The 27,687-nt window shown below is 39.4% G+C and overlaps 1 protein-coding gene across 1 annotated transcript in view; it reads left to right on the forward strand.

Moving 5' to 3' along the window:
- Positions 1–23,539, forward strand: part of TTC17 (tetratricopeptide repeat domain 17) — a 58,880-nt gene extending 35,341 nt beyond the window's left edge. The window contains exons 17-25 of the mRNA XM_040559246.1: positions 10,314–10,481; positions 11,113–11,363; positions 11,989–12,154; positions 14,602–14,722; positions 15,028–15,187; positions 15,659–15,742; positions 17,540–17,659; positions 19,659–19,802; positions 22,435–23,539. Of these exons, the coding sequence (XP_040415180.1) occupies positions 10,314–10,481; positions 11,113–11,363; positions 11,989–12,154; positions 14,602–14,722; positions 15,028–15,187; positions 15,659–15,742; positions 17,540–17,659; positions 19,659–19,802; positions 22,435–22,566 (1,346 nt within the window). The 3' untranslated portion in view covers positions 22,567–23,539. The remainder of the gene's footprint in view (positions 1–10,313; positions 10,482–11,112; positions 11,364–11,988; positions 12,155–14,601; positions 14,723–15,027; positions 15,188–15,658; positions 15,743–17,539; positions 17,660–19,658; positions 19,803–22,434) is intronic.
- The last annotated feature ends 4,148 nt before the right edge of the window (positions 23,540–27,687 follow it).

A 27,687-nucleotide genomic window follows, 5' to 3' on the forward strand; every position in this document is an offset into this window, starting at 1 on the left:
TTCTGTGTTGCTTTTACTGTCTCTCCACTACCTTACAGGAAAGTTCATTGGTGCAAAAGGAATAGTCCCCAAAGTGGGTCTTTTAAACGAGCAGAATTCCATCAAGCACACAAACTGGTTGTCAGAGCTCTTGGAAACACATCAGGGCAAATGTTTGTGTTATTTAATAACCAGGTAGCACCACAGAGAAAGTGAGTTCTGTCTTAAACAGTAGCAATGCTAAAATAACTGTTGTCATTTGAAATGAAATGTTGAGTTGCTTATTCCCACGCTCTTTCTCTTCCACGTGAGGTCGTTGTCCACCCTGCAAGTTTCACCAGGGAGCTGAATATTGAGCTGGATTCTTTCCCAAATCCCTGGCAACGGAAATCATGCAGCGTCAGGTCGTCTGAAAGATCTGTTGTTGCTGCACAGGTGGAATCTAGGTCACCTTCCCTGGGCTCTGCAATGCTAAAGGAGTAAGAGGAGGTTAAATTGTACTTTTATAGAATGAAAACATCTTGCCTAATGCAGGCAGATGGGAGATACAGCGGAGGAGGACTGCTTTTTGTCCTATTGGAGGCAGACATTCCTAGGTGGTGGAGGTGTCTGAAACTGTCAAACACACCTTGGACTGGGAGATCTTCAAGAAATACTACAAGAGAATGTGCTCTACAGGAATAATGGGACCCAATTTTTCTTTCAATTTTGTGTGAGAGTTTCAGCTCTGCTAGCCCAGCCAGGGAAGAAGCAGTTCCTACCATCCACCTTTGCTGCAATAATCACAGCATTGGTACAGTTTCAGCGCTGGAAGATAGTTAACTAGATATGTTGTTGCCAGAGGATGACACGCTTTTCTAACTTTATAAACTGTTGCATGAAGAAGCATGTTTTCTCTTTGTAGGCTTTCTGATGCTTTTTACTATTTGATTTGGTGCCTGCTGTGTAAATCAGACCTTTCCCTGAAAAGTCTTTGTTTAGCTTCTTGAGTTACTGAAGAAAGTTGAAAGTGAATGATCTTGCCCTGATAAGAAAGTGAAAAGCCTTGCAAAGTTCACCTGGAAACAAGTCTTTCTTTCCTTTCCACGCTCCATGTATTTTTGTTTTCAAAACTATGCAAAGATATATAGAATCAAAGAATGTAGTGCTACATTAAACATTGCATTTTTAGCTACAACAATATTCCAAAGTCTGCATAGCCCACTGCTCATGCATGCTGTTTCCAAGCTACGCTTGTTGGAAAGCCATTGTGCATCTTAAAAGTTTCTGAGCATGCTATTTTAAGAATAACCATGCTCCTTAAATGTCATTCTCTTTTGCATTTGTCAAACATGCTAGTGGTGTGGGTGAATTTGGTCTGCAGCCTTCTTTTGTGCTAACATTAGATAGTTTCTGTACATCCTACAAGGTCTGTCTTGCTAGCTTATGTACTTACTCTGCTTATTTACAGCATGCCAGTGCACCTAAAACTGCTCCCAAAAGTCATCAGTCTCACTTTGTACCATATTTGATTAAGAGCTGTGTACCCGCAATATTTAGTGTTCTGTATTCATTCTGTCTTTTCCCAGGATCAGAAGGCCACAGGCTAGCAGAGGAAGGAGAAGGAAGGCATTGCTTCAGCTGCAGGAGAGCTAAGGAGACAGAGATAGCATGATGGAGAGAGAGTTCAGCAAGAGTTTACTGATGCAAAACTATTAATGTATAAAGGAAAAGTAGTACAGGATTAGACTAAAAATAGTGTGACAATTCCCGTTTTTATCTGCCTTTATAGTGCAAATGATTCTTCATGATACATATCTGGATCTTTCAATTACTTCAGCAAACGTATGTAATAGGAGGATCATCAGGGTTTAGAATGGAAGTGAGAAGGTTCTCTTTCTGTCTTAACGTTTCTCTGCAATGCTCCTGGTGCATTTTTGTGGTAGGAATGTAGAGAAAATGACACAGTTGCTATTTTCTGTCTTCATCTTCTTTTAGGAGGCTGCTTTTGCCAGTGGTGATTTTTTGCATATCGCTGCTAAAATTTCGTACTAATCCTGCATGGTGTGCTCTCCTCGGAGCTGGACCTTTTTAAAAAGGTCCAACAACTGCATATGTTTGATGGGCTTGTATTTGTCCAAACAACTTTGTAGTGAATCTGTGCAGACTGAATTAGTGATTTGGTTAAAGCATATTTGGAAGAGAAAAAACGTGTGGCCCCCACGTATGGGCGAGCTGACAGTACGTTGTTTGGTCTCAGTAACAACTTGCCAAGACCTTGAAAGCTGTGCTCACTTCGCTTGAATCTGAGAACTTGTAAAGTGGTGATGTGTAGCCTCAGCCTGTAATGAGTCATGTTGAGATTGTCTCAAAGCAGCATGCAATGCCATGTGCTCAGATTAAAATGAGCTCTGCATGCTGAGCCATGGAGTGCCAGGCACTTAACTACCCCTGATCTGTCTACTTTATTGATTTGTTTTTCCTTTTAAGGCTGGTTGCCTGGTTCATGTGAGAATCTGCTGTGCTCTGACTGTCCTCAAAGCTTGAAATATATCATCCATTCTGGCTACTAGTGACTGAAACTAGGACAATTCGAAGTTTCCCTAGAGGAAGGGATAGATGCTTCTTGAACGCAGCAGTTTTGGAGAGATAGGAAGTTCTTCCAAAAATCCATGTGTTTTTGCAGGGGCTGTTGTATAGCTTTGTACAACACTGGCAGCAGGAGGAGAGTATTTTCCTCTTGAATCCTAAACTAGGGTGATTGGCAGTATTCTTGCCTGACCTAACCTTCAGCAGGGGTTCCCTACCTGGGCTGTAGAAAAGGCTAATCCAGATTTTGATTGTTTTTCATTGCTCCCTCAAAACTAGGATTGATTTTTGTCTTATTTTATCTACAGGAACAACTCCGCTCTTTAATGGTATTGTGTAAAATGTAGCCCATCAGACAAACAACTAAGCACTTAAAAGCTATCTTAGATGAGTAAGGGGCATACCTACCTGGCTAGTTAACACATTCTTTTGCTGTTTGTGACAGTGTCTCTTTGCTTTGGTATTCAATTAGGAGGAATATTGCTCAAATATTTGTCCCAAACAAATCTAACAATTGTTGTGGATCAATTTTGACTGTTAATCTGCTCTGGCTCAGCAGTATAATATACTGAAGAGATACACAGATGAACGTAAAACAAAGCCTATCAAAAATATTTTCTTTAAAAATACACAAAATCAGATCGCTGCAGAATACCGTTTAAATTCACCCATATAGCACAAACCTTACAGACAACTGTGGTGAAAAGCTACACAGATAAGGTCATTACTTGGCTTCCTAGCGTCTCTGTGTATGTTGAGAGAAATGGAAAGTTAGCTAACTCCATTGTGTTAGCTGTTGTAGGGTTTGTTTTTCATGAATGGGCTACTTTTGTATTTAGCCCCTTTTAAACTTGAGTCCTGCAGAATATTTAATGTTTAGCATAGGAGGAGGTATGGGGCTTATGATGGAGGGAAGATGATAAAAAAAAAAAAGCGAAACAAACATGGGACACTGTTGCCTTTACTTTCATAGTGGTACTTAGAGCAAGAATTCCCATGGCTTAATCAGAAACATATTTCTGAAGTGTATTGTGTGAAGTCAAGGAACCAAATACTAGCCATTCAATCTTCACAGCGTATATTATACTGCAATCCAGTGTAGGCGGGTATTTAATGTTAAGAAATTACTAAGTAGGTATTTTATCAGATGTTAGGGGGGAAAAAAAATCAAGCATGCTGGAGGAGTCATTGAGGACAAGCCTTTGTCTTTGAAATTTACGTGTGCTTGTTTATCTTGCTTTCTTTCTGTCTTTCTCCAGAACAAAAACTTTTTAAAAAAAAAAAAAAAAAACTTTGAGGCACAAACTGAAATTCAGGCTGGAGTGCTGCTTACCTTGCTGCTCTATATGTAGTCCCAGAGTACCCTGAAAGAGACATTTCTAGTCTATCTTATCTGCTGGCAGGATTTGAGAATTTAAATTCAGATGTTTCTATGTTTTGGGCACTGTTCCCAGGCATCACAAAGCAAGTTATTGCTTCTAGACACGTGTCGTAATAAAACAACCTCCTATTGTAGTGGGTGGCGACGAAGGAGGACAGTGAAGGCTTCAGATAGTCAACCTCCTTGATTTTCCCCTCCCTGTTTTTAATTATGGAACAGATGTTTTGGGGGTTGTTTGTTCTGTTGTGGTTTTTTTTTGCTTTGTTTTGTTTTAAGATTTCTGTGCTGCTATACAGTATTGCTGAATTCAGAAAGTTTTGCGTGCATGTCCCTTATTAACCTGCACTGTGTTCACATTTAAATAGGTTTATCTGCCTCTTTTTTTTCATGTTTTATTTATCGCTTCCTAATATTTCATAAGGAGAAACTTTTTTGTCAGTCTGCATCAGGGACTAGTCTGTTACACAATGCTGAGGCATTTCTGTCTGTTAATATGAACAAGAAATCTGTCTATAAATGGTTGGCATCTGTGTTTTAAAAGGTTTAATTACAACTGCTGTAATGAGACATAGATAATCTTTAAATCTATAGCTAAGCCAATTTAGAGGCATCTTTTTGGCTACAAATCACATTAAAAACTATTTCCCTACAAGTGAGAACAGTTGTTTTACAATATAATCCTCTTAATTGAAAACCTGTTGTTGGAATAAATAATGAAAGAATGAACTCTTGTATGCTTCATTTTGTGTGCTTAAGTCTAAATTTTGACCATGCAAATCATACTGTTGTTTGCTATGCACCAAACCAAAGCTTGTTATGTAGTGAACTCGTATGCCTACTTGCTTTCGAGTGTGCCCCTCATCATCTTTGAAGAAGTTGCCATTGGCTGCTCATCTAAGGGAGGAATTTAAGATGAGGTAGGAATGTATGAAAACTTTTAAAATGCTTGATATTACTTTTTCATCATTCATGGTCTTTAATTCTTTGGTTAGAAAAATGTCCTGCCATATGCCCCTGAAAATGTTTGTTGTTGTTGTTTTGTTTGTTTGTTTGTGGTTTTTGTTGTTTCGTTTGTTTTTGTCTTGTAACCTTTAGTTTTGCAAAGGAGGGTTTATATTAAAGGAAAAATGCTGAAAATGAGCAGTGCTTTCATGTGGGGAGAAAACATACCAAAATCTTAGTCTAAATTTTAGGGCACTACAGTCATCATTCTCTTCCAGTAAAAATACTTGAAGCTTGAGAGGGAACTTAATACACTCTGTCCTTTGTTATTCAAAAAGAATAGCTATGATGGTATGAGGGCAGCAGATGCGATTTTTAGTGATTACCCAGTGCATTACAACTGTAAAAGATATTGGAGGTACATTTGTATTATTATTACAAAGCCTAGTCATGCTTTGAAACTACTGGTCAAGTTACTGGCTTCAGGGAGAGCAAGACTCACCTCTGGGTGGGCTGGCTTGCTTTTAGAGTCTGCAGCAAGGCTTCTCTGTTCTGCTTCTGCAGATGTAGCCTGTCCTTTTGCTTTGTATCTTTTCCGAGCCCTGGAGTACGCAGCGAACATCTCAAAAGACTTCTGTATTTCTCCTCAGTTAAGTATAGACCTATCAAACGTTCACATGTCAGTAGTGCATAGCGAGGTAATTGTAATTAAGAACTTCTACTTTTCTTCTGTCTTTAATTCCCTGCTCCAATTGTCACTATTAATCATTTTCACTAAAAAGAAACTGAGAACTCCTTTGTTATGTTTCGTTATTTTTACACTCCTGTGTGTGGTAAGCACAAAATTTACTTTGATACCGCTTCTGGAGTGTAGTTCAGTCCTGCAGTTCGAGCAGCTCTGGCAGGTTCCTGATGACAGTCTTGTTCCGTCAGAAGTGGTTTGCAGTTTCCACTTTCAAAGCTCAATTACGTGATTTTATTTTTTGAAGTATAAATATGTATTTTTCTGTAATTAGAAAGAAAGCAAAACAGTACGAAAAGGAAGGCATGAACTTCAGAGCAAAAAAAATCTTAATAAAAGCACAATAAGTTATAATTAAAGCGAGCAGAGCAGCAAGATCTGTTAAAGATAGGTCTCTTTTTTAGTTTCTGCTCATGCTATTGCTTTTAAAAGTAATCTTAAAATAACTGGCATGTTTTTTCCCCCTAGCAAATGTGTAATTCTAAAGAATGTTAATTTCTTTTGCAACCAAATATCCACTCATATGTGATCAGAATAACACGGTGGTTGTTAATAGCTTACAAGATCTTTACAAAATGATCTGTTCACCTTGAAACGTCAAGGTAATTGGGATGTGCGGTGTGTAATCACCAGAGTTAACATTGCTGTGAAAGTCAAAGCCCACGTTTTAGATGTTGTCTGAAGGATGGTCCCTCAAACAGCATTTCCCCATAACACTGTCCTGGCTTTCTGGAGGTGATATTGCAGCGAAGTCACCAGTGAAGTGGTGCAGGACGTTAAGACAGTTCCTCACATGCTAGTTTGGCACACGTTTTGGTGACTGAGATCCCAGTAGTTTTAGATACATGAAGGCTTCTGGTAGGTGAGTTTATTAATTCCAGATTATTTTTGTAAGTTCTGGTGAATTGTATTGCCTGGGACTCGAAGCACTGAACAGGACTTGTCCTGTAAAAGTGATAGGTGACAGTTTCTTCAGTTCAATTTCTCTAATGGATATATTTTAGTCTAATTATAAATAGGTAGTATCACCCAAGCAGCAAGCATCCCCAAAATTTTCACATGATTTAATAAGTGCATTAATTATTATTCATGTTCATAGCTAAAGTGATAATATACTACCCTCTTTAATTGTTTGACTCGTCTTTTTGCATCTGCATAAGCAATGACTAGCAAAAGTAAAAAGAAAACTACTTATTGGTGCGCTGCACTGGAAATGTCTATAGATGAGGCTATTCACCTGCATTCAGGGAATCAAACCTCTCTCCATTGAGCTCAGTGATACTTCATTCCTGCTACTGGAAAAAAAAAAAAAAACTTTACTAAACTTCATTTGGAGGAATAACAGGTTTGAGTGTGCTCCAGAAAACAAGTGTGAATTCAAACTTCTTGCTTTGTTTTTTTTGTTTTTGTTTTTTTTAGCTTTACTAGCTGTAGTAGGTACTAAAGCTTTGGTGGAAATTCAAGAGGGGTCCTGAAAACCAAGCAGATGGTTAATATTAGATGGAAAGGCAGATCTAGCAGAGCTTTTCTGGATTTAGAGCGTAAGGCGCGCACACACACCCTTCCCCCCCATGACAGGGGGGTTGGAACTAGATGATCTTTAAGGTCCCTTCCAACCCAAACCGTTCAATGATTCTATGCTGTGGTAGCTGTCCAAGTGCTTTCACATTGGCCCAAAAAATTACAGGCTAAAATGACGTGAGAGGTAGAGACCTTTTAATATATAATAGAGTTTTCTGCTTTTCATCTTCAGAAACGCCAGGCTTCAGTCTAGAGTCTATATTTGTTTTTTCTAACCAGTGGATATGCTGTATAGCTTAGGAACTTTTCTCACTTTTTCCTTCCAGTTTTTACATTAAACAGGCACAAACTATTTGTCTCATTTCCTTCAGTTGAATAAAGGTGCAGAAAGCCACATATGTGTTGTGTCCTGTCTCTAGCATCGTTGTTCCATTGACTGGACCAGAGTAACTAGGTCTTGTAATACTCAAGGTAGAACAGAGGTTGATCCTCTGTTTTTATCTGAACTTTCTTAGCTCTTTCCAATGAACAGGAAAGAGTTATAGCAGCTGCTCCCAGAAAACAAACGAGCAGGAAAGTGATCCTTCTTTAGCAAGTTTTCAGGATGGAGTAAGCTGAATTGATCAGCTACTGTGAAGTAGTTGTAGACTTTAAATTTTGTACCTGTAATCACTATGTCAGGACTTTGCAGCCAAAATTCATGTGCGCATTTGGATAACCAGAATATATGTGAATAAATCCTATTTAGCTGAGCATTTCTAGGGTTGCAGTTGCTGTTGTCCTTCACACAGCTAGTGTGCACTAAGTATTGAAATGACGCAAGCAATGCTTTGCCGCCAGGGAATGTTTCTGGAGTGTAGGGCTGCATTGTTCCCTTGGTCTGACACTCGTACCTGGTGTTCTTCCCAGTTGTTCTCCAGGCACGCAGCTGATACAAGCTGTAAAATTCTGATTTGCAATGTTTTGGTAGCACCAGATTCATGGTAAGCTCATCAAAGATATTAAACTTCCATTGTCTTTTCTACCAGCTTTTTTTTTTTTTTTTCTCCTGTGACATCAGGCAACTGGAAGCAGTAATTTGGAAAAATTAGGCCACTCAGGTTTCTATATATAGCAGCTCTCAAATCCCAAGAAAGCCAGCGCTCCCATCATCTGTTTTTAGCTGTCAGTGTTTGTAAATTAATAATAACAAGGTTAGTCTTAAGTAGAATTTTAAGTGTCTGCATCTTTTTTTCCTCCTGCTTGCTATTTCCAGCTTTTTTCTCATTTTGGTGTTTTTATCTCGATTAAAAATAGTTGACTGTATTTCAGCCCCTTTGCTACCCCCCACGCACACACACACGTACACACACCTCAGTGATGAGCTGACCTTCAGCAAAGGGAATGGTGGTCATCGCATTGCTGGGAAGCACCTGACTTGCATCAAAATCAGGCTGGTTTTGATGTCAGGCAGAAGGACTAGTTTCATCTTCAGGGTTCTGTGCACACCATTCTTCATGAATTAATCATGAGGATCTCCATATATTGAAGAGATATTTTTTTTAATGAAACCAATTAATTTTTTATTGACAGCATGGGGGGGAGGTAAGGAGAGGATTAAAGAAAGAGACAGTGACTAATAGAATAAGTAGGAAAGGCAGAGTATAATTGTATGGCAGATGTTAGGACAGTTTCTGAAGTTAACAGCTTCTGTTTTGAACGTTTACTCATCTAATAGCCTTGTTTGACTTTTTACATACAGCAGAAAAGGTAAGGCAAGAAATAGTTTTCACGGAGGATTTATGAGTACAGTTGTATATATTTGGTTTTGGTAATAACCCTATGAATATACCGGTCTGTTTCTCCTCCCGAAGTGTCACCCGAGTGTTGGCAGCTGCAAAAGTACAGAACATGCAGTAAAAAGCTGCGGCTCGGTTCCGCTGGGAAGCGGTGGAACAGGTGACATCTACCTGAGAGTTACAGCCATCCTCTCTTCCTCCCGGCCTGATAAAGAGCGAGACCTAAAAACGTTCTTCTAGAAGATGGGGTCACTGGGTGGAGGAAAAAGGAGTCACTGATCTGCTTCATTCATATTCTTCATAGTTCACACTGCCAGCTGGAAGAATAATGCTTTCCATATGAATTGAGCAATACAGTTAGCGTTCGTGAGGATAGACCGGGGAACACACTTGATAATCTTTCATTTAGTTTAATCTCTCTTTGATTCACTATGTGCTTCTTAATTCTCTTGTGTATGGAAGCTATTTTCACTCACAGGTAATGGAAAGGAGGAAGGAGGGATTTTAGAGCAGCAACAGCTCAGTGCTCAGAATATCTGTTCTCCTCCTTGGTGACAGACTGAGGCTGCAGATACGGCCCCTGCTCTGTGTGTCAGCTCTGTAGTTGTGCCACGAAGTGAGGGGCAACTCCATGCCCCTCGCCCCATGTGGGGAATGCATGTTTCTGTACCTGTGGAGCTCCAGGGGAGTCGGGAGGGAACAGCTCTTTAAAAACCCCACCTGGAAGGCTGACAAGTAATTACTGTTGGAAATTCTGAGATCTGGAGTTAAAAATGGCTTTGAGATCAAAAATCTTGTTAAAAAGTTGCAGGTGACTTAGGTGCTGAGTTAAATGTTCAGCTGATTTTTGATACAGATTAGTACCGATGGTTTTTGTCTGCTTATGAGTTAGTCTTACCTAGTTACTGACGGCTGCTGGCCCAGGAGATCAGAGCCAGGCAATCCCACATCAATCTGCAGTGGCCCTTTTTCTCTTGAACGTAAGCACTGTGAGCATTATAGTGTCTAGCGAGGTTCATACGGCAGGCAACCCCCGTGTATGGTCCAGTGTCACTGAAAGTATGCTTTGGGAACACTCACTGGAATTGCTACCAACACACAATGATTTCCTAGGTATTGTGCCACCTCCTGTCAAAAGATTTTTTCTGTGTCAAAAGAGTTTTCTTTCATTGGTAATTCACGGTATATATCTAAATACATTATCAGTAACTGTTTTAGCTGATCTGCCTTGTGAAGAGGCAGAACAGGTTTTCTGGTTTTGTTTTTTCTCAGCAATGTCTTTGCTACCTTGTGGAATTGTACTGTTAATCTGTATGTAGAAAATTAGAAGACTGTAGTTTCTGCACCTTGTGTCTGAGAGGAGCAGTTTTATGTGGTATATCAATAAATTCCTCTCTTTCAGGTCACTGTCATGAGAAAAATCTAGATGGCAGTCATGACAAGGAGAAATACTTTGAGCACCATGAGTCAGTCACAGCAGTGGCAGAAGGACCCTCTGAGGGAGCTACAGAAGATCCAGAAGTCCTTACTCAGGGTTCAGCAAGGGATCCCTCCATCTTGAGACTGGAAAGTAAGTCAGCATAACAAAATTGGTACTGACAGGTGAATCAGTTTGTAGGTTTTTCAAAGAGCTGCCTTCCAAGAAAGCTACAGTTTTTCTCAAGTGAAAAGTAACCCTTAAAACTTCATTCTGTTCACTGTTCTTATTCAAGCCTGGCATGAAAATGCATGAGATAAAAGGTTAAGATGCTTTCCATGGTAAAGGATATAGTTTCCTGCAAGATTCTACAAGGACGTGTTGGTTGTACCTTAGTAAATTCTGTATCAGCTGTGCCAGACAGTAGTGAGGGAACGCAATCTCTGTGGTTAAGGTACAGAGAGCATTATTCGGTGTTTAATGCATATATGTCGAGAAAATCATCTCCTGTCTGCTCCCTTGAATGGGCAGAACTTTGGTCTGGAAAGGAAACTGATGGAAGTGCTCTAGAGGTGTTAATTTCTGAAGCAACGGTTGGTGCTTTTTTGCATCGGGCAAGTCTTCATTCTCCAGTCCCATTCTCTTTTTGCGGCATGCAGTGAGTATTCAGTTGATGCAAGTGGAAGAGAGAGGTCACAGGAAAAAAAAAAAAGAAACTTTTTTGTACAATTCATGGATGCAGTAAGTAAAGAATTTTTGACATTTCTGTGGTTTTCCATTTTAGACACAGTTACTCCAGAAAGCAACGATTCAGAAAGAATGGAGGGTTTAGATGATGATCACATGTCTGAAGAGATGCTGGCTTTGGTGGATGAGTTTGAAAACTCATGGCCTCAAGAAGCTTTCGAAGGGGCGCTGGAAGTAAAAGGTCGTCGGATGGACTTGCAGGGAATCCGTGTCCTAAAAAAGGGAGCTCAGGATGGACTGGCTAGCTCCTGTTTTGGGGACTGTGGTGACGATGACGAAGCTGAATGGGTAAGTTTGGATCAGTTTGTAAAAGTCTTGCACCAACTTACTGTTGTGAAGAGAGAGACTAGGACAGTTTGTGGGTTTTAACACTGGTTTAGATGGAATCTTCATGATCTTCATCTGTGGGTCTGAGAGAGCTGGTTTGTGTGAAATGAACAAGTAGTTTCAATCTCTCTTAAAGGAGAGGCTTCCACATCACTAAAACTGATGTAATTGGTGTTAATTATCAACAGCAAGAGCTTAGGTGTTGAATGATGCTGGGTGCCTTCAAACTTCTTATTTATAGTTGCAAAAGCGACAGGTTTTTAACCAAAAGTTCTGGTTAGCATGAAGATGACACAATACCTGTTGTCATCATGTTACAAACAAAGTATATAATGAAAAATGCGTTTCACTTCTCCAGCAGTTAAATTGGTTTCTGTTATGTTAGAGGTAGTAGTTGTGTACTGTGTTTGTGTGGTGTGATGCGGTGAGAATAATGAGCAGGCTTAGAGAATGGGTTGAGATGGGAAGGGAAAGAAATCTGTAACATCTTCAAAATTGAATCTTTGGGCTAAAACAGGTAGTGTGTTGTAGCTGATAATGTTCATGCTTCTTAATGTTAACCTTGACAATATTGTCCTTTTGGTAGATCACTTTTCAGGTCAAACGTTTAAAGAAACCAAAAGCTGATAGTTTGGATCTCCAGGAGCCAGTTGGGAGAAACGGAGAAGAAGGGACTAACAGAGAAAATGAAAACTTCTACCAAACTGCCCTGGAGATCAGTGGACCAAAGATACCTTCTCCTGGACCAATAGGTAACCTGCTGCAACTAGTGAAAGCTGTCCTTTGCAGCTTTCGGAATACTGTGGTTTATTTCTCTGCGGCTTTTATATTACACTGGTTTATTATCATAAATATGCATCACAAATACTACATAGCAAAATACACCTTCTAGATGGGAATGTGGATTTTTAAGAAATCTCTTCCATCAGCACCTTCTTCATGAAGCACAGCATAACTTTATTGGCTGAATGAAAAATGCTAATTGCCAGAACTTCTGGGGATGAAGTGATAAAAGTAGAGAACGAAAGACGTGGATAATGTCAGTAGAAGTAGTAAGGGGGTGGTGGTGTAAGTAATGACTTTTTCCTTTAAAACTGAATGGACAGAGAAGTTACTTTATTTACCAGATGAGAGAGACCTTCAGGGACAGATACAGGGTGATATCTTGAATTGATTAAATATAACAAAATACAAATATAACAAAAGCAAATCAAAACAAACGGCAGAGAACTTGGTCTAGTAGAAATAATATGAAGCTTTACATCCTGCTGTGATTCATTTGGTGATATTAGAAGAGAAAATTTAGATGCTGTCTTCCAGAAGACCGGAGCTACAGAAGAGCACAGTTTTGCGCCAACGTATGTGAGGAGGTTTGCAGAGAGATGTGGAGTTTTTGCAACTTAAGTAACCAGTACCAGAGAGGAGAGCTATTAAGATAATGCATGCTAGTTCCATTGGTCTGTTGAGGTGGGTAGAAGTCATCAGCACATGGTTACTTAGAATAAAATTTGGAACTTCTGGAACCTGGTGATGCCGACTAGGAGAGCCAAAATAATGGTTCCCCCATACTTCTCATTTTACCTTGATTTCAAAGGATGTAAAATCTTAATGCTGTAGGGTTGATGTGTAAGCGAAAATGTGTTCTCTGCTACATTTTAGTCATTGACATTTTGTTGGCTAGAATGTGAGTTCACGTTTTGAAGGCTTTTACATTAAATCTTTAACACGCTCCTTTTTAAGCAACTGACAAAGGTAAGTTGTTGAATTAAATATTTAAATAGGGAAGATTACATGAAAACAAACTATCATTTGTGAACACACACCTTCCCTCTCCTCAGTGTATTTTTTCTCCCTGAGCTACTTTTATGCATTTATTATATAGCATCCCTCAGTTGTAAAGTCATTAACGTCCTAGCACTCCTGAGAGGCAAGGTCTGCTGACATCCTCTTCATGAGAACTAAATCACTGAAAGTTTAAGTAACACATTGGAGGTTGCCTGGGGAGTTCCTAGGAGAACAGGGAAATGAAGCTATCTGTCCTGTATCTGACTAGTGCTTTGATTACTTATCTGTCCCTGTGTAGCATTTCCATACCTCTCACTGTCTTTTGCCATTCATGCACATAGTTAAGTCGTAATCAGATAGTGCAAGGTGCTGATGACAAGAAATGATCTGTTCCTTCTGAGGTTTCCCAGTGTTTCACAAAGTTAAAGTTAGTTTTCCTTTAGTCAGAATATTTTACAAAAGATATGGCATTGCAGGCTTTGTCATTGTTTTTGCAAAATTATGGTGAAACAGAAACACTTCCTTTAAAGTAAATAGGATTTGCATCTAAATGGTCAAAAATTTAGGTAACCGCAAATAGGTACTGAAATACTGCTTGTGTACCTGGTGAGACAGCTGCACGTTGTTGAACTTGGCCTCCCACTCTGCAAATTTATGGCTACAATGAATCTTACCTTCAAAAAAGTTCAGATGTTTCTGATGCAAGAGAATAATGTTTCCTAGCATTTAACACGTAGGATCCAGGTTTGTAGGATCTGGTACCATATCCACCACGCGTGAGGAAAAGATTTCAGTAGGGTTTGGATCAAATCTGAAAATCAGATTCCTAGCATAAAGTAAATTATTTAACCTTTACCTGCCTTGGTTAACTCTTGCAAAACGGGAGAGTTGGCGTGTAATTGCTTAGTAGTTTTCAGAAATGTTGCTGTCTTGAGTGTAAGAATGCAATAAAAGCTAGTGTCTGTCCTAATATTCAGTGATAAGAAATGGCAGTATATTTCACTTGGAATTGTCAGAAGATGGAGTTATCAACTTCTGTTAGTTCTTACTGTAGGTGTAGAACATAAATGATGACTCACTTATGAACTTCCTTTAAGGACATTTAAGTAGAGACATTGTGTAAACAAGAACGGTGATTGTTCTTAATCTGTAGCTATTGAAAAATTATAATAAAACATTTTTTTGAGACTTCACCTACAAATGTGTCTTCCATAGCATCCAATTCTGTGGAATTAAGTGTATTTAGTTTTGGGATTGTTCTTAAAGAAATCTGGCTGCAGGACTGTGACTTTTATAATGTAGGGAATGTATCTGCTGCTATGAAGTATTTTGTAAATCATTGTACTAAAGCAGGATGTATTTTTGCTTCAAGAGAATTTCTCTTAATTTTTGTATTTTTTTCCCCTTTCTCTAGGAAAAAAGCGTGACTATCGTAGCCTTGGCTGGCCAAGTCCTGATGAATGCCTGAAACTCCGTAGGGTAGAGCTTACCACTGTGGCCAGCACATGGCTTGCTGTTTCTGCTAAAAACATTGAGTAAGTATCTGATATGTGGACCGCAAGTCACTCACACAAAGCAAGACAGTTGTATGGCCTCAAGTATATATTAACTGAAAGTTCTTTAAGAGGTATCAGAATTTCAAAGAAGTTTGAAAACGTGGTATTTCATTATTCCACTTGTAAAGAAAAGTGCAACTGCAGACTGAAGATCCAGTGTCTCTTGCTTCTTCAGCTACTCAAAGGAGATTCTGCCAGATTCTAGGCAGTTTACACTCACTAGGGAACTTTGTGATGACTCTTCCCTTTCTTCTCCTGACTGATTCAGTTTATTACCTTTGTAGCATTACAGAACACATCGATTTTGCAACGCAGCTGCAAGAACCAGCCATGGAGCCCCTTTGCAACCCTAATCTACCAGCCAGTATGCATACTTTGGACCACCTGCAAGGTGTCTCTAGTCGGGCAAGCTTGCATTACACTGGAGAAAGTCAACTTAAAGAGGTATGCCACAGGTGAAGGTTCTCACACAAAAATGGCCATACCATGGCAGATTCAAGGTACATTTAGTTCAGTGCCCTATCTCTGAAAGTATCTTCAGTGAGTGAACACCTGGATAAAAGTGTAAGAACAACGCAACTAATATTTTACCAGACTGTTTTCCTAGCCTTCTGTGATTTGGGCTGAGGGAAATTCTAAAACACCATTAGTGCCTCTGTATTGATGAATTAATAGTAGAAAAAATCAATTAAGCATGCAATAAACTTCTAGCATTCCTGGTATTCAGTGGCATGGAGTTAAAACACTATGGGATGATACAGATAGTACTAACTCAAGATACACAGTGACGTTTGGGATGGAACAAGTTAGGGCATTTGTAAAAGGCTGGGTAAAAAAGCGGCAAACAAGCAGACAAGTGAAGGGCATCTCTTATCAGGTTCCATCCTCTCAGCACGTGTTTTTCCTCTTTCACAGGTGTTACAGAATCTTGGCAAAGACCAGTACTCACCACAGTCATTAGAACAAGTTGGTACTCGAATAGCCAAAGCTTTGGAAAAGGTACGTGTAAGTGAGAAAAAGAATAATGTCTGGGTGCAGTTTATGCAGTCTCAAACTATATGACTGACATTCGAGTCAAGGAATGCAGTAGTATTCGGACCGGAGATTTGTGTCTATTCAGCTTCTGTAAGGCCCTCACAAGTACTTTCTTGAGCTATATCCTCTGCTTACAGATGGGAGTCCCGCTGCCAGGTCTCTTGCCTGCTTTTCTACTAAAACATAAGCACATCATATTTCCCAGTGTATTACCAGCCCTGCTTTGAGCCGTATTGCTAGCTGCTGATATTTATTAAACTATTTTAACATTTCTTAATCCTCCTCTTTCTGTTGATGCAACATTGGTTTGGAGCTTATAGAAAGTCAGAGTTAAGCCATGGCTCAACTCTTCCAGTTGCACTTCTGGCAGGCAGGCAGCTGACAGACAGGGACTTTCTTTCTTACTGATTTCCTTTTACCTTATGCAGTGTTGAACTGAAGTGTCAGACACCTTCAGGCAGAGGTATAGCACCATGTGTGAGGCTGCAGTTCTGTTCTTGCTGGAGAGATGATTAGGAACATATTTTTCTCAGGATATACAAGGTGGATAGGGATGTAGGGATTGTTGTTGTGTATTTACAAGGAGGATTGCAAGGAGGATGTTCCAAACTATCATACAAAAGAGAGTTCAACCGAAACAGCTTGGTGCCCCTAGCCTATTCTAGAAAGCCATCAAAAGAACTTAATACGCTTTGAAACTGAAGCCAGTATACCTTTGTTGTTCCCAGAAAGTGAAGATGTTACTCTTAAGCTTGCATTATAAATCTTAGTTCCTTTTGACTTCAGATATACCAACTTTTCTTTTACAAGCTACACTTCCCCCTGCAGACAGCAAGCTTTATCCAAATTAGCTGAAAATTTAGTACTAACAGACCAGAAACTAAGTTCTCACTAAGGCTAGCTGTGCTGCAAATAAAATACAGTTTTTCTGTGTACCAGTCTCATTCATTATTCACAAGAGCTAATCAAACAAATCAAGATGGCTACTTATCTAATTGCTTATGTGAACATAAACATTCATTTAAAGTGTCTGAGTCCACAGAATTCAAACGCATGGTATTTTCCCTTCTGACACGTGACATGGGAGTCAGCCAACTAGAGGCAACAAACTCGGTCAGCTAGACTTTTCAGGCGTCTGCCCTGGGCTGCATCCCAGAGCACCCTTTCTCTTTCCAGTGGCTAGCGAGAGCCTAAGGAGTCCAGTCAGCTAACTTAGCTAAGAGTGTTGATTTATAGAGGGTAATGCACATACACATCTGAATGTTCAGCACCTGGCAGCTGGTTAGAAGCTGTTGTGACTGCTGAAACTGCTGTTGCTATATAAAGCTATTAAGATGCTATTCCCTTAAGAAAATTATGTTGCATTTGGAATTTGTGCTTCATATGGCAGTCTCATTGACCTGGCTGCTGCGTATGTGTTAGATAAACTCATTCTGACACTTTGGAATAGAAACATGGAATCATAGAATATCCCGAGTTGGAAGGGACCCACAAGGATCATCGAGTCCAACTCCTGGTACCACACAGGTCTACCCAAAAATTCAGACCATGTGACTAAGAGCGCAGTCCAAATGCTTCTTAAACTCCAACAGGCTTGGTGCCGTAACTACGTTCCTGGGGAGCCTGTTCCAGTGAATAGTTTATTGTTAAGTGTAACACCCTCCACCCTCAATATATCAAGTAAATTCAAAGAGTGAAAGACAAGGAGTCTGTTCACTACAGGTGTTTGCATGACTGGGTTTTGTGTTCTTCTTTTGCCAGAATCAGACTTCATGGGTCCTCTCTAGCATGGCTGCTCTTTACTGGAGGGTGAAAGGCCAAGGAAAGAAGGCAATTGACTGCTTACGGCAAGCGCTGCACTATGCACCCCATCACATGAAGGTGTGTACACATCACATCTGCCTGCTACATGGATGAAATCATGTTTTGCTTGTGTAACAGCCATATGGAGTTTTCACAAACTACTAAGGCCAGAATTGTGCGTATCAAGTGTCTGTAATGTGTTGGACATCAGCTAGTTGTGGTGAAATCTCAAGACCCTCACCATGTGTTGAGTGTGGGCAACTGCAAAAGAGGAATTTCCTGCAATTCAGCGGGTTTGACACCTCCCTGGGCAATACAGGCTTGAACTCCCCTCTGTTATGTAGGACTGAATCGTCAGCCTCTGCCTGTACAAGCCTTCTAACCTAAAATATGGAAAGTATGTCTTGTCATTGTGCTTTTAAAGGCGGGAAGTGGTGAGTTCTAGAGGAATAACATAAATGCTTAAAGCGTGTTTTGGCTGACTAGTGCCTGACTTTGTGCAGCAGTTTTGTTGTTTAGTCCAAAAAGGCAGTATTTAGGACAGTCTCCTGTTCAGTGTTACGGTTGACTGAAGTGCTTCGTATACCCATGGCCCTGCCCCATGAGATGCTGAGCAGGGATGTCTGTTCTTAGACACCAGGCTCCCCCTTGCAAACTGGTAAATGCAGTACAGGCCCCTAACTCAACATTGGAGATTTCACTCTGGGACCTGAACAACAAACTGTGCAACACTGCAAAGTGCAAACCACTTTTTGAATCTTGGTCTTAAATCCTTCTCTGAAAATCAGAAGACAGTGTTTTACACTCTGTTATTAGGAGGATTTAGCCATTAACAGCAGAAATACCTCAGCTAAGAAATGTTAATCTATTCCTACTCCACATCCTGAGTGTCTTTTGTCTCCTGTAATTCTGTCTTTTTGCTGTTGTCTTCTTAGAACAAGGTTGGAGCCAAGGTCTAACACAACATGCTCTTGTTTATTTTATTTACTTATCTTTCTTTTATGGTGTAGGTATGGCTGACTGTTTTCTAGTAGTGTGATACAGTGTTGCTTGGGATGGGCTCACACCAAATTTGTGCTTTGTTTTTGTCCTTTTGAAGTTGCCCCCATGCCTCCAGAGAAAAACGGGGGTCTTGTTCGTAAAGATTGAGCTGCAACTTGAACTCAGTGAGAATTAACACTGAATGAATTGCTATTTACTATTTTGTTTAATCTTCCTCCTTGGCTTTATGTGCTCTCCCTACTTTATCTCACCTTTTCTCATCTAAATAAAAGGTAATTAATTTTCCTGTGGGGTTCTTTTGTGATTCTCACTTCCATAGTATCTGCATAGTATCAGAACTGTGGCAGGGATCAAATACATCCAAAATTTTGTATTCTTCTGTTGAGGGCATCTAAGACTTGCTTCTGAGTAGTATTTTGTCCTTTGTAGATGTGAAGCTCTCAGAGAGTTTGTTATGGCTGTCAGGGCTCCACAATTTTGTCAGTCAGACACGGTCACAGTCTGGAAATTCAGAAAATAAAAACATCGGTGACTACCTGAGAAAACTTTACTTATAGCTGTTACTCAGCATCTTACAGGAATTCTGTACCAGAAGCAGGATAGAAAACAGTGTGTCAGCTGCACTAATGGTTAGACCCTTTTTTTCGCTTCCCTGCTTTCCCTTTTTATTCCTATTCCTTCCCCTTTTATGCAACAGCTGAAGGAGGGGGGTTAGACTAACAGCTTCTCTCGTCTCTTAGACTGCATCTCGTCTTTTGGGTGAAAACTAATGCAGCAGCATCTAAAAACTAAATGTATGTACTAGGACATTTAATGTGAGTTAGTTTTCGAATCGCTTGTCTATGCAACAGTCATGTTTGTCACTTTTGCAAGCAGATGTGTTTATTAGAGGGTTTTTTGTTTGCTTGTTTATAACTCTGGTTGAAATGCCCTTTTTATAGTAAAATAAGTCTAATTCATCACCTTCAAAAAGTGATCAGGTAGTGGAGTGGCCAGGTGGTGGAGCCTTCTGTCTTCCTGATCCTGAAACTGTTTCAGTGGAAAGAACCTCACTGTTTATCGCTTTCTCTTCCAGGATGTACCACTAATAAGCCTAGCAAACATCTTCCACAATGCCAGACTTTGGAATGATGCCATCATTGTAGCTACCATGGCAGTGGAAATAGCACCGCACTTTGTGGTTAATCATTTCACGCTGGCAAATGTCTACGTAGCAATGGTGAGTGTGCTGCCCCTGTCTATGTCTTGTCTTCGATAAAGTATATATCCAAATCCTGTTTCCACAAGTTGGAATTCTGATGGAGCAACATTCACAAAATAAGGGAGGGATCAGTAAGAGAATATAATTTTTTTAATGTACTTTTTAAGACCGTCAAAGCTCTCTATTACTCGTTTAATTCTTGAAGGCCAGTGTTCTTACAAGCTGGCTTCAGGATGCTGTCTGCAAAGCTTTGTTAAGACAATAGCAAACAGTTGATAATTTTGGTTGTCTTCCCATCTAAACACAGGATATCTTTGTAATACTGGAAAATTAACGATAAGCTGAGTTTTTATCCTGAAGAGCTTAGTTTAACATAATTAGTAAAACACAGTTTGCTGCTGCAGTGAACAAACACAAGGGATGTTTAACTTCAGTATCTAAACTATCAACACCCAGAATAGTTTACAGATTTAATTCAATTTTCTTCATACTGCCTATACGTTCTAATCTACAAGTCAGCTTTCAGTATTTCCTGTGAATGCAAAATGTTCATTCGTTTTACGTTACAAAGGCTGGATTGGTTCTTGCACGTTTTATTCTCATCTTTAACAGGGCCAGTATATTTGAAAGGTAAGAGAGACACCATTAAACTGAAACATAGCTAATATCTACATCTGTTTCAGAAGTATGTTCAATTACGTGTGTTCCTATGTATCCCTGCCAGGTTTTAGCACTTGTCGTAGAGCAGGACAGGACCTGTTGAGCAGGTAGTCATGTATTGTGGCTATCAGGGTTGAAAAGAGCAGAATGCACAGTGCTGTCAAACGTACAGTGCAAACAAACTGAAGAAAGGAACGACTTTGTTCTATTAAGGTATTACTTCTGACAGTAGAAAGAAATGAAGTAGAAGTTTGATGCTTGAGTTTCGAATGTCTTTTTCAAGTTAGAACAGGGCCTAAGAATAACTTTATTCTCCTGGATAGGAGAGATTTCTCAATGAAGCCACATATTCATAATATAAAATGACTAACAACAGGACAAACTTATCTTCTGGATCAACTTACACTGATATAAAGAAAAGTTAGTTTATTTTCTTCATATTTAGCCAGCTATATTTGAGAGCTGACCCTGGCAACCAGGTTGTAAAAGATACCATGTTAATTAATAGTATAGCATTATAGAGGCCAACATTCCTTTATGTGCAAGACTTTTCAGCAAATTGCCTTAAAAAGCTGAAACTGTTGGCCATTATAAGGACTGAGAACTTTGGATGGGTGCTATAGAAACTAATGCTGTGGGAAATAAATCTAAAGGAACTTCAAAGTAATATCAGATCACAGCAAGGAAATGATTACATCTAAAAATGGAAAAATCTGATTTCTTGTTTTAATTTTTGTCAGTGCTCCCATAAACTAATATGGGATATTCGATGTAATTCCTGTTGAAACTGTATTAAAATACACTTTTTAAAATCACAACTTTACAACTCATTGATCTAGGTAGCCACTATAAAGTGGCTAGAGATGAATGTTACCTGGACTGTACAAATAGTTACTGAGAAACAGAACTTGACTGAAGTTGAGGTAATGCTTAGAGTGAGATCCTGGGAGTTGTAAGTATGAACCAGCAGTCTGCCCAAACTTCTGTCTTCTTTTACTTAGAAAGAAAATAAATTCAAAGTCTAGAAGCACTGTGCAGTGTGCTGTCTGCTTTCACAAGGCAATGTTAGTTTAGCTCTCTACCAGTAGTTCATCAATAGTCTTGCTCTAGGAAATACTGAATATGCTGTTTAAGAGAAAAGCCACCCAAGTCCAGCATCTGTTTTAAAGCTCTTTTAGTGGTTCCCTTTAGTAGATTTGGAAAATAAATTCTTGTTCACAGTCCCAAAAATATGTCATAGGAGTATCTCAGTTCCTATAAGGAGAAAAGAGGATGAAAAAATGTAGAAATAGACTGAAAAACCCACAATGTCTGGTTTTTTTCCTCTTGTGTTTTTCTTCTAAGACATTATTGGAAGTTGGCATGTTTTCCTGGTTAATAAATAAAAAAGTGGGGTGGTGTAGATAATTAGATTTCAGTACTATAAAAATAAATGTTACTACACCATGAATGCTTCTTACTATCATTCTGGAGTGCAGGTTATCAATTGAAATTGTCTAGCTACTGTATGATTTTAAATTATTAGGTTGTTTTGTTAATTTCCTTAATTTGAGTAATCTTGTAGTACTAATTTCAAGTTTGTTCTTAAAAACGTTACCTTTTCAGCAAAGTTGATATTTTTGCAGTGTACAAGAGTGTGTAAAGCTTTGATCTATGTAAATTCTGGATGAAATCTGCTTTTTAAAAGTTATCTCACAGTAAGAATGCATATATCTACTATTAAAAGGAAAAAGGTAAGAGAATTGGTCAGTAATGCTTAACAGTGATTTGACTCCCTTCCATGGGTTATGCAAAATTGGGTCGTATAAGCCCAAGAAAATATCAGTTATTTGGAGGAAAAAAAATAAAAACCACTAAACCACCAGGATGGTTCGGTTATTTCTGTGTATACCATGGTACTTAACTACTTAGAACAGGGAGGAAATAGAAAATGGTAGTGTCCGCTGTTTTTAGAATCTGACTTAATGCGATCTTTGTTCTTCCTTTATAGGAAGAGTTTGAAAAGGCGATGAAATGGTATGAGTCAACATTAAAACTTCAGCCGGAGTTTGCCCCAGCAAAGAATCGAATCCGCACCATTCAGTGTCATTTACTTATGAAAAAAGAGCGACGGTCTCCGTAGAGATCAGCATGTTTCTCTTTTTTTTAAAGTCATTATTCACTATTCTGCTTTTAAGTGTGCTAAGATAAATTGATGAATCAACATTTTTAACAAGACTTTTAAAAAGAGATGGGATTTGGATCTAGGGTTCTTTTATTTTTTCTCAGATAAAGGAACATCTTCAAAAAATGTTTCACAGACCATAATTTTAAAACATCCTTGTAAATATTAAACCAAGGAACTTCCATAAGTCCATGACCACCTATGCCGGGACCCAGGCATCATTAGTTTTTCCTTAATGCTCAGATTGGCATCAGCATCCAAAATAACTTGCTTCATGTCTTATAATCTACATCAGTAGAAATGCAAAGCAAACACCCATACCAAATAGTAAGAAGAGATAATCAGCAGTTCATCCACGTGAAACTCATGCTTTGTCCAGTCCTGTTTACTCCATCCCACATTGCCTGCTTTTTTGGAAGGAGGGGGACAGAATTTCAAATGGTTTGTTTGTTCTTTTTTTTTTTTTAAAGGGGGGGGGGCTGTTAGGAACATCTAGCATTTTTGGAATTGTTTATTTTTGTTGGGGGATGAGGAGGAAATGGGGAGGGGAAAACAGCAGGACACTAAAGTTAAAGTGGTTTTTAAACTTACTTGCAGAAAAAAAAATCAGTAAAAATCCCAATAAGATGTTTTCTATTTGTCTGTGTATTCATAGCCCTCTGCCTCCCTGAATGGTTGTTTTTACTGGTTCTTTGTTCATTGTATTTCTAGTCATTTCAGAGTAAGGTGCAAGTTTATGCTCACTCTGAGCCATACTTTCAGCTGCTGAGGAGCAGGGAGGCAGTGTCAAGGTATCATCAGCAAATGAGTCAGGTGAAAGATTTCCAAATCAGTTCTCTTTTTGTTTGGTGGAGGACATGATTCTCCAGACATCATTGTTGAATCAACAAGGGCACATATTTGAAATAAAATAAATTGTTTATGAACAAAACACAGTGTCTCCTCTAATCTGTGTGTCACGTGCCATTTGAAGGAGATTAGGCTTGGGGAACTACAGCCTTTCTTTGGGAGCAAACAGAGCTGGGAGTCAGGAGGGCCTTTAACACCCTTGATTTAGATAATGATTTTCTACATATCCATGGAAAATTCTCAGTACCTCTATGCCTGGCTCCTTTTTAATGTTTCTTCATTCAGTGACGCAAATTAAGAGCAAGTATGGCAGTGGTGGAAATTATGGCATCAACATTTTTTTTATCTACTTTATTACTTCATAAAAGGATCCTGAATATTTTTATATATAATTGAAGATGAACAGTTCTAAGGCAAATGTTTACCTCTGTTTTACTGCAAGTAATTTCTATTAATCTAGAAAGCCTCAAAGAGGTATAAGCAAGTGCTACTGTTGGGTAGATTTTTATTAAAAATGGGTCAATGTGTTGAATTTCTGATGGTCAACAGAGACAAAAGCATATCAAATTTCATTCTCTTCCCAAGGCTACTCAAAAGCCTGATAATGTTGACTGGAGATCCATCTATATAAACTCTAGTGTGAGGAGGCAGAGCACTTTCTGGAAAGTCTGATACAGCACCACAAGGATCATGGACTGGGTTAATGAATTGCAGAGACTTCTCACAGATGTTTGGGAGGAGAACCTAGTAAGGTAGGTGCAAGTAAATGGAAACAAGTTCCATCCGAGGTAGAAAAATATTAAAGCAAAAGGCTTTTCTTTGAACTAAAGAAATGCAAAGAGAGGCAGCATTTTATTCTTTTTTGTTTTGTTTTTTACTGATCTGCTTTACGTTCATAGTGGTTGATAAAACCCTGGGAGTATTTGGCAAACTTTGTTTCATGTGCTAGTTTTAAAATGTAATATGCACAAACTTCTCTTACCTGGGATAGAGGATCCAGCTTACAGCTTAGTTTCCTAATGTATCGTGGTCAAATCAAGTGATTGCTACATGCTGAGCTTTCTACTGCATCTGTCTCACTGATGATGAGCAATGTTAGGATTTAAGTAAAGAGTAAGGCAGGTCCATAAGAACCTAAAGCATCCATATGAGGGGCACAGGTGGTCAACACTGGCTGTGTCAATAGATGGAATTAAAATAGACCTCTTCTGGATCAATGAGTATTATGCTCATAGACAGCTCTGGTGCACACTTAAAATTAGCCATTAATACTCTTGTCAGTTTACATCTTGCTTACTGCACTCGGGTTTTTTTGCTTGTTTTAGAATTGCAGTGAGGTGCACTGTATATAGACATCATACAAAAGGCAGGAACACTACTGTGTGCATGACCATACTGTAAACTGGTGTTACCACCAAGGAGTAGCAAGCTATTTATCTTCTTGATCTGTGTGTGTTTTCAGAGAACTCGCACCTTATAAATGGTTCTTCAGAACTGCAGTAGTCTGGCTCCATGTATTTTTTCTGAATCTTAGTTAAGTGTTTTAAGGGAACGTGTACTGCCTTACTCCAATTAAAGTTGTTTGTACAGCTGTTCACTTGTTAATCGGCTACTCTATGCTGTATCTGCCGTGCAACTAATTTTGAAATAGCTTGTGCTTCCCTCTTAACTGTCTTTTCATAAATTTTAGGTAATTCTTTTAAGCGTTATAATGATTTCCATCAGCTGCTTGCAGTGTATAAGCAGTGCATAAAATTGATGCAGAGAAGCAAAGAGATCTACTTGAGCATAAACTTGGGCTAATGCCAGCAGTACAGCATGTGTCCTAAAAATTTCACCCGCTGATGAATCTACTGGGGAACACTGGCTCCCACCTTGGAGAAGGCAGGTGGATTGCTCTTCTTTCGCATTTCTGTGTCTGGAACCCTCCTGCATAAATGCAAAGAATGGGGGGTTTTGAGTGGTTTGGCTCTGTTCAAGTGTCAGTCAAAGAAAAACTAATTATGCTTAGCTTAGAAGCAGGAGACAAGTTGGGCAACGTGTTGAAAGGGAAGCCAGTGCATTTTATGGAGCAAAGGTGTGGCTCTCAGCAGGATGAACTAGCTATTTAAGGATGAAATCCATCTTCATTTAGTCCATTTTAAAATAAGCTAGCTAAGCTAGTTGTCTGGGCTCCATCTTCAGTAGATGGAGAAGATGATTATCTCCAGAGGGTGATTCACCCTCCCTGTGACAAATTGCCTGTTCAAACTGCCTAGTCCTTTCCATTGAGTACCTTTGACCAACTAAATTTAAACGTGATTTCTAATGAGACTTAGTGACTTATTTCATAATGACTAGCTCTGCTAAGTGTATCCCAAGTAGTCTAATTTAGAGATGACAAAATCATAGGTAAACAGGAAAATCCTCTTTTCTAAAATATATATTTTTCCCTCCATCGTTTCCAGAGTGTTCACAGAAATTGAAGTACAGATGGGAAAAAGTCTCCATTTGTTTGCAGATGGCATCATGCGCCTGATATCAAAGGGCTTTTCAGAGCACAACTTGCAGGAAAAGAATCAGATGCTTCTGTATATGGAGTGGTGGCTTTGATTCACCATTGATGGCATAGCTGTACTGATCAGGGCTGCACTGATCCTCTACAAAGAAGAAAAACGCAAAGTGCTGTGGCACCCAGTGTGACCATAGCATTGCATTGAAACAACAGGTTTTACAATGCAGTAGAGGCCGGGATCTTAATTCCCATCACCTGTGGTTTCCTTGCATCACCTGTGATGACCAACTTTTGTAATAGACCGAAAATATAAATCTGAAGTTTTCTGATGGAGCTTACAACCTTCTTTTTTTCCCCATTCTCTAACCCTCCTACCTTCTCTCTTCACTACGAGGAAGGAGAATAAAAACAAACAAAGCCCCATAACCTCTCCATAGCAATTGTACGGTAGCCAAAGATGCTGTACTAGCTCTGCTACAGATCTGGGATGCGACTCGTGGCATTTTGCTTATGGGTGGCTTTCAGTAGCTGCCATGAACTTGTCTGGTTAGCAAATTAGAGCCCCCTGTGTTCAGACCTGCTTCACGAGCAGTAATGTTCCCAGCCGTGTCGCTGCCCTTCTGCATGGCTTTAGGCAAGGCATTTCCCCTCCTCGCTGTACCTCTCTGCCTCCCACGCGTTGTCTGATGTCTTTTTAGAACATATGGGGTTTTTGGAGCTGGAATCACTGCTGTTTATGTCTTTGTATGAGAAACAGTTGTAGTGCCAGGGAATACAAATAGTAACAGCACAAATTAAAAACAACTGTGTGGAGACCTATGAAGTGGGGAATGGGAAGACTTTAATAGTCTCTGTATCAGCATTGAAAGAGTGAAAATGCTGTAGAAGAACTTCTTTTGGCATTCAGAAAAATGCAAGCTCCTTTTCATCTCCAGAACTACTGGATGTTGTGTGGAAGGTTCAAGATGGTCCTCCCATCTCAAGCATCACTAGAGGTGTCCTTCTGGAGTGTTGCAGGTTGCCTTGATTTCTTAAGAGGACCAGCTGGCCACGTTCTGGCCAGTGAGACTCGTTTCAAAGAAATGTCCCCAAAGAGTAAGGTTTGTTGCTTGGGGGGTTGCTCTTGTTGATTTTCTCTTTTAATTTGCCAAATGTACTCAAGCATGCCAGTATTGATTCAAACAAAACAAATGGGTCTGTGAATGCTGAGGCTTATGAAGCTTTGCTATCAATTTGTGGTTTTCTGGTTGCCATCTGATGGCTGGTTGTCTGTGAGAGCCAACAGAAGGCTGTCCTGCAAATGATGAACAGGAAAGGCCAGGCAGTGAGCTTAAATGCATTTTATCATTGTTGTTATTAGGAAATCTAGACAAGATTGATACAACATATATTCTGTACATACAATGTTAAGCGTGGAGTCTTGCCGAATTAAACGAGAGCGTTCTCGTACTTAAAGCTTTTCTCAGATTTAAGTATTGAAAAGAGCAGGATTGATTTGGAACAGCGTTTTGGTAAGGCTGAGCCCTTGAAACAGCAACCCTCACAACTTATGTTAACTGTTGATTTTTAACCTTTTATCCTAATTATCTGTGTTTGGGTCTTAGAGCAAAAATAATAGTAACCAAGTTCAATAGTACCACAGGAGGAACAATAACCATGCCACAGAAGGAACAGTTTCAAATTTAGGTGTTCGTGAGTTAGCCTTGTGGCATTTTCAAGAGGATTGTCTGAAGACA

The sequence above is a fragment of the Cygnus olor genome, chromosome 5 (genome assembly GCF_009769625.2).
Source record: "Cygnus olor isolate bCygOlo1 chromosome 5, bCygOlo1.pri.v2, whole genome shotgun sequence".
Classification (NCBI taxonomy): domain Eukaryota; kingdom Metazoa; phylum Chordata; class Aves; order Anseriformes; family Anatidae; genus Cygnus; species Cygnus olor.